We start from the raw sequence: 7,937 nt of genomic DNA on the forward strand, positions 1-7,937 counted from the left end.
ATATAGAAGGTTTTCCATTATGGCTTTCTACTGCCATTTTGGCCGTAATTTTAAGGCACTGATTATGATATTGTTAGTAAATTGGTTCAGGAATATCCTGCCCCAAACCTGCTTTTTGATAGCAGCAAATTATCAAATTTTCTGTGATAACTAAAATTAAGAAGGAATAGGAGTGACAGGAAAAAATTGATCTCTAAGTGTATGTAGCGTTAGAATAAGTCCCTCAATATTGATGGTATGCAACATTAAAATAAATGAGTAATATCTCAGTTAAGAAATAAGTCTTTAGTAGGTTACAAAATGTATTAACTTCCCTAAGTAGAAAAGACAATTACCATGCAAATTTATCATAACAAATACACGACTCTTTTGCAAAGCATCACAGTAACCTAAAAAAAGTTTGTATTTTTCAAATAAACACAAAATAAGACAATTAATTCTGAATAAGTAACAATTTTATTTTAACTCAATGTGTTGAAATGCAAAAAATATTTTCAGCAACAAGATACAAGTAGTACGTATCTCATCAGTAACATCAGCTGATTAAAAACGAGCCTGAAAATTTCAATATAAGTTTTCATACATTTGAATCTTGAAAATCAATTTCCCCCAGATTTAATTTTTAAATAAATTTTGCAGAATTTTATTTTCAAAAATGGGACTCAATTTATTTCTTCATTTTTAAAAACTGAATGCAAAATTTACTCAGTTACAATATACAATGATTAACAACAGAAAAAGATTTAAATATAAGAATTCCTTTTCAAACATAAAGTTCACATACTGCAAACAAGACACGGTGTGATTTCATTCCTAGTGAAGAGGAAGTCTTGCATATGGTAGGCACTCGATATTTTTCAACTGGACCTAAAATTTACATCATTCCATGAACACTTAAATAAAGTAGAGCTCATAATCTGTATAAAAAAGGTCTGTAAAATACTCATATGTGTGCTGAAAGTGCTATCTTTACAATCTGAGAACACTAAAACAAACCACTCACCCACCCACCTTCTTTTGCAAGAATAATTGAGTATTTTATCCATCAAAGAGCATGCACGTCCAAGTCAGAATAATTCACCTCTTCAAGTATACCTGGCTATGATCGAAGCTTGCTGAGTTGAATTTTCATAAAACTTAACTTACCAAAGTCCCTGTTGCATTTTAGTAACACTGGGTAATATCTATGATCTACCAATTTTATAAAGAATTCTGCTTAGATTTTAAATTTAAGCATAAAACTTAAATAGGTAAATAAATTAATAAGTATCCTTTTGGCCATTTAAGCTTTTACTTAAATCTAGTTTGAAAATAAACCAATAGTGTTTATGACAACTGTTTTAAGAGACTTTTGTTAATATTTTAAAACTTAATTTTATAATTGATGTCCTAAAAAGGCACTGTTTTCACATTTCATCATGCAGTAAATTGATCATATTTTTGAGAATTATTTCATGTCATCCGTTGTCCCCCAAAATAAAGCACATTTAAATGAAATATTTCAACTAACCTGAACTTTCAACATTTAACTGGTTCCTATTTTCAGAAATTTACTCTTTTGAACATAACACACACAAAGCCCACGCAAACACAGGTATACACACATACACACCTACACACACACACACACACACACACACACCACAAATGACCGCGTAATTCATGCAAGGTTCTCCAATTACCATTTTAAGACAATGACACATGACTATTCAAGGAGGTAACATTGGCAAGCCATATTATGGCACCTTCGTATTTGTGCTCCAAATATCAATACACATTAAAATTAAAAAATGAAAAAGGCACAAATAGAGTGTTTCTAAATCTTAGTCTAAAGAACAGTTATCCAATGATTATTTTTATAATACGTAATATTTAAAACCACTCACTACTTTCTACGGAAAAGCCCTGTTTAGGTAATAAAGGGAAAACAGGAACAGGCTGATAGTTTAAAAGGCTGGACAGAGTCTGTGCCCATTTTGAAAACAATGTATGTAGTTTAAAAATGGAGGGGAGGCTATTAGAGCACTTACATCAGAACACATGAAGTTTTTTATCATTGCTTCAAGAACCCACAATACCAAAAATATACATAATAAATAAAAAAATAAATCAACTACCATATGATTTTGTTAGTATAATGGTAGGCATTATATTATCTGAAAAGTGGACATTTCTACAAAGATGGATATTCTTATAGCACAGTGTTTGACATTTTTGGTACAAAATGTGTTACCAAACTAAAAAAAAAACAAAAAAAAAAACAAAAACAAACTTTATAATAAAATCCTTAAGATCTTTAATAAACACTAGAGTAAGTAAGAACAAGCTGAAATGTTCATTATATGGTATTACTGAAGTCACTATATAGATTCAAGCAGTGAATTAATTCACAACGTGCTGGTATGGTGTGCATTTGATATAAATGGATACATTAGTAATGTCATTTTTGACAGATGACAAACATAATTCTATAGCCTGAGGGAGTTTTTATTTTCTTTTAAGACCCTGGCAATATCTTAAGTTAAAAGTGTATATGTATGTATGTGTGTACGTGTATTTTTAAAATTGTACATTGTAAACTTAACAGGCTCAATCTTATGGTGAAGTTAAGGAAGTCAAATTTCTACTTCCCATAACACTTTACATAGGAAGAAGTCCATTCCCAGGTAAGAATCTTTCTTCTATCCCAAGGGATTCTTCCAATTTCAAATTTAAGTTACCACAACAGTGACTCAAAGCTACACAGAAAGAAACAAAGATATCTGAAAACATGATCTTTTCAAACTGTAAAGTTTGCTGTGGATAACACTTATTTGACAGTGTTTGTTCAATGTAAATATGAATCATTCTTGATATATTAGAATTGCTTCAGTTAACACCTAAAAAGAGATAGCAAAAATAAAATCTATTCGAAAACCTCAAGCTTCATTTTTTTTCCTTTTGTACTGAATTCAAAAATTAAATAAACAAATTATAAAAATTTTAATCTGGAGACTAAAGTTATGCATTCAAACTTATAGGCATATGCATTTTTTTCCAGTGACCCATTTCTTCCCTTGTGGTCAAATATAAATGCTGTCTAAGAAGCATGTCGTCACTATCACAGTAAGTCAGACGTAGTGCCCTGACACTGATCGCTCCTGCTTCTCCGGGACGATGCACCAGAACAGACTTCCATTAGAAACACAACTATCCAACACTGAATGTGTGTATGTGTTTAAAGCTAAAATCCATTTATAATAAAGAACTGGCCCATGAAAAGCAGTTTATAAATAGTTTATCCTGTTCACATTATGCAGAATTTCAATATCATCCACAATGTTAGTACAGCAACTCAAACACAAAGGGAAAACAAAGAGGTGGGGGGAGGTTCATAGTGTGGCCTGACATAGTCTAAGGGTTCTCTCCTTTAGTATGCATCTCCCATAGGCAAATGGTATCAGTTCATTGTTTGAAGGAGAGTAGACTATCCAGGATTCATTTATTGTTCAGGTGCCTTTTCGAAAGTGTGATAAAACAGGAGTAAATTCAATAATGAATTGTCTGTAATCCAAACCAATTTAACCATAATCAAGGATATCTTTCTTATCTATTATCATAAACATCCCAGTTGCCTCCATCCATCTTAAAAAACTCTTTCAAAAGTTAAGACACAATTAATTATACCTTATTAATTCCCTCAAAAGCAAAAAAATATATGTGCCATTCAGCATACAAAAGTTACACATTAAAAGTGCATATATATCTTTCTTAATTGGCCCACTCATTAAGTTTACATTTGGTCATCCTTACTTTTAACAGAATTCTTCATATAAATGTAGGTCACTATAAATTTAAAAAAAAATTACTTCCACATAATACATGCTTTCTTCATGAAATCTAAACCTCAATCAGTTCTCAATCATTGTAAACTTGGATAAACCCACAGTTTGTTGGACAGTTAACATACATACAAACATCACAAATTTTACTAAAAATCTGGGCCAACTCATTGCATATTTGCCCCCTGAAATGAAAAATAAATTAGAATTGAAGCAGTGTATTGCCATAACTTACCTTGAAGGTAAGCAAGTTCTCCTACATTTATAGAAACTTAGACTGGAGACATTACTGGTAATCTCCAACAAGTGCTTTTAAGGAGAACCTAGTTTTAAACTTTGAGATAGCGTAGGACAATCCCTATAAAATTCATTTTTCTTTCTCAAAATAATGGAAGATCCTTTTGAAACTTATTATCTTCAGTTATCAATATTACTGCATTATGGAGCTAGTGCAATCCTGCATAGCCTTGGTCATAATGACAAGGCACAATAAAAAAATTAAAGTATTATATGAACAAGAGAAGTCATCAAAGATAATTTAAGGCCTTGAAGTGAATTAATCAGTCTAATTTAAAGCTGAAGAATAAACCATAAATTATCCACCTGAAATGTAAGCAATATGCTTTTTCAGCTTCTGTTCTGTGGACAAAATAACAGAAACAACTCTTGCTTATGGTTTGTGTATTAGAATCCTTCTGGACCTGGAGGAGTAAAAGTCAATTTCATTTTTCTACTGTTCATGGAAGATTCAGGACTGTTTTAGCCGTTTGCGTGGAATGCCAAACTGCGGACACTGTGCAGACGCTAGTGCTCGGAAGGCTTCTGCTACTAAGTGAGGGTGAGACTGAATCATGGACTTCCACCCTGCTGTTTCCATTATGTCAGTTGCTTGGCTGAAAAATAAAATTAAGAGATGTTTACTGAAGAACACTTTTCAAAATGCATTGCTACACTGTCAATTTTTTTAATAAATGTGTCTATTTCAAAATGTTTGAACACTGTCTACCTCTCTTGCGTATTCAAACCATTTGACTTTATTAAAATATCATCTTTATCTAACTGGTATTTTCTGTTACAACTATCAAATTTTTCTGGAAGTTCTACTCCCCTGAAGTATGTGAAACTGGTCTCACCCACTGTTACCATTTCTGTACCAGCTCTTTCAAGAGTCCCTTTCTCTTCTTTTACCTACCTATTAAGGCAGGTTTTCTCTAAAGTTCAAACTTTTGCCCTCTATTCTTTTCCCTTAACATGCATTATTCATTCTACCTCATCCACTCTTCATAATTTTAACTATCATATTCAATGATGATAACTATTAGTTTGTTAAATCCTAGGCCTCCCAAAAGGTTTGTTTCTAACCACCTGCTCTTTTTACTTGGATGTGCCTCAAGACCCATATATTCAAGATTATCAGATAAGGACTCATCATCTGTCACCCCAAGCCCCAATTTTTCCCCACACATTTCCAATTAGCTGAAGCTTCCACCATCGCCCAGTGATTCAAGTTAAAAACCGGGGAAACATCCTGGACTCTGTCCTCTCCAATCATCAAAACCCTAGCTTAAGGCTTGAAAGGCTTAAAAGATGTCTTGAATCCCTGGGTAAGGCACATATCACCTCACATTTGGATTATTAGAACAGTTTCCTAAGTTGTCTTCTAATCTCCTGTCCTGCTCCTCTCAAATCCAGGTTCCATAATGCTACCTTAGGAACATAAATATGACTGTATCACCCCCCTTTCTATTATTCCACATTGCCTATATCCAAGTCCTTTACAAAGAGGAACATGGCTCCTTATGGTTGGTTCCCTACTTCCCCTCTCTAGCTTTCTACCTCCCACTTCCATGCTCTGGCATTTTATACTCTGACACAACTAGTTATTGTGCCCTATGGACAACACGCTCTCACTGAGCAATCAAATAATTGCTTAAGCAACAAATCTAGCTACCCACCCTTGCCTCCTTTCTTCTCTCCTTTATACCACCCACCATCCAAATAATATCCATATATTATGGATTCTCCCTTCAAAATATTTCTTATATACTTTCATTTCTCTCTAGTCACATAGTCATCAATCAAGTTTAATTTCACTCATCTTTTGCCTGAACAACTCCAATAACTTTCCAACTGGTTTACCTGTATTTAACCTTGTTCCTCAACTAATACTGTCACCCCAACCTCCCTAGAATCCATTCTCTATCCTGCATGTAGGAAGACTGTTAAAAATGCAAACCTGATCAGGCCCCTCCTCAAGTGAAAACCCTTTATTGGACACCCATTACTCTTCGAATAACATCTAAAAGCCTAATGTTATTTTACATAGCCTTCCAAGATCTGATGTCTGCCTGCTTTCTCCAACTGCTTCTCATTACCTACCCCCTCCCTCTCCTTCTCTCTTTTTCTCTCTCTCTCTCACACACGCACTCTCTCTCACACTGACACACACACACACACACACACACACATTCTATATTGTTTTTTCTCATCAACAATATTTTGCATATCCTTTTTCTGGGATACACTTTTCTTCCTCTCTTCCCTCTTCTTCACCAGGGTAACTCCTACCAATATTTCTGGCCTTTAGTTTTACAACAATTTCTTGAAAACGCTTTCTCTGACCCCTAGATTAGGTTAGGTCCCTTTGCTATATGCTTCTATGGATATGCTATACATTCTTTCTCATACTTTATTTCAATTGCCTGTTTAATCTGCTGCCAAACCATTAACTCCAGAAGGCAAAGAAAAGATGTGTGCTGCTCACCACTATATTCACTATACTGAGTAAACTGCCTTGGGAACTTATTTGATAATAAAATCTAAGTACCTGTCAAATGAATGATCAACTACTATTTTATTCTTCTATGCTTTGGATCATGCTATACTTTCTGTCTGCAATGTTGGCTACTTCTTTCTTAGTTTCACTAACTTCTTTTACTGTTTTATGACTCAGCTTAGTCATCTCCTAAAAGCCATCCCTAAATTTCTAGGCTTATTCTTAGTCAAGTGCCTATACATAGCCTCCTCTATCATATTACTTATTATATTATAATGAGTTGATATATAATCATATCTATCTCCACTAGATAAATTCCTGAAGAGCAAGATTTTCCCTCAAAATTTTTTTATATGTAGCACCCTAGCATTGTGCTTGAGACACAATAGATACTAGGTTAATATTTGTTGAACTAATAGTAGCTAATATCAATAAAGCAATTTTTTTTAATTTGACAAACATCAAATTACCAGTGCGCCATTATGTTTAAAATTTCAACTAGTTGTTTAGAATCACATAGATACTTCTTTAGTTACTTCTTAATATACCTGAGCTTTTCATTTATTAATTCAATAATTAGCTACTGAATGTCTGTATATATAACACAGCTTCTCCAGGAAGTATAAAATAAGCTAATTTTTTTGATATTGAAAAAGTTATACAATGTAAAGTATTTCCTTAACAGAGTAAAACTAGAGTTTGAAAGTGGCTAAGTACAAAGGATGACGAAATTGTCATTTGCTGCTAACACAGTATTTTTTAAATTCAAAATGCTTTTTTTTTCTAGGATCACATACCATAATGAAATCATATTATCATATACTGACCAATATACAGGACAACCAATAATTTTAAGGTAATCATTACTTTTTACTTTCAGAAAACAAAATTCACAAACTTCAGAAATTTAGTTAACCAACTTTACATATATCAAAACAGACAAAAGCAATAGGAAATAAATAAGTCAACAAAATAATTTATTTTATTGTCTTTAACACAATTCTTTTTTTCACTTTCTTATATCAACTTTTGATAATTTGGGAAAATGGAATTTAAGGGTTTATAGGCAAAACTAATAAAAGGTAGATGCAAAATCTTCAACCTGCCAACACTTCCCTTTTTGATTTTAATTACAAAAAATAGAAAAGTCGCTAAAAATGGGAAGGGAAAAAAGTAGGGAATAATATATTCAGAAGATCCAGGCTTAGAAAGATATAGCAACTACCCAAGCGTTATAGATTACCAGGGAAAAGGAAAGATCAAATTGGAATATTAGCCAGCTACCCTAATACAGCATATGATGCAAGCTACTTGGGCTAACCTAAGAAGCAGTGACTCAG

At 33.1% G+C, this 7,937-nt stretch overlaps 1 protein-coding gene across 1 annotated transcript in view; it reads right to left on the bottom strand.

Annotated features, from left to right (window-relative positions):
• Positions 1-440: 440 nt before the first annotated feature.
• The window catches only part of SPOPL (speckle-type POZ protein-like), a 63,742-nt gene continuing 56,245 nt past the window's right edge, over positions 441-7,937 (bottom strand). Inside the window, exon 11 of the mRNA XM_012650537.1 lies at positions 441-4,714. Coding sequence (XP_012505991.1) covers positions 4,570-4,714 — 145 coding nt within the window. The 3' untranslated portion in view covers positions 441-4,569. The remainder of the gene's footprint in view (positions 4,715-7,937) is intronic.

Source organism: Propithecus coquereli, unplaced genomic scaffold (assembly GCF_000956105.1).
Source record: "Propithecus coquereli isolate 6110/MARCELLA unplaced genomic scaffold, Pcoq_1.0 Scaffold33, whole genome shotgun sequence".
Classification (NCBI taxonomy): domain Eukaryota; kingdom Metazoa; phylum Chordata; class Mammalia; order Primates; family Indriidae; genus Propithecus; species Propithecus coquereli.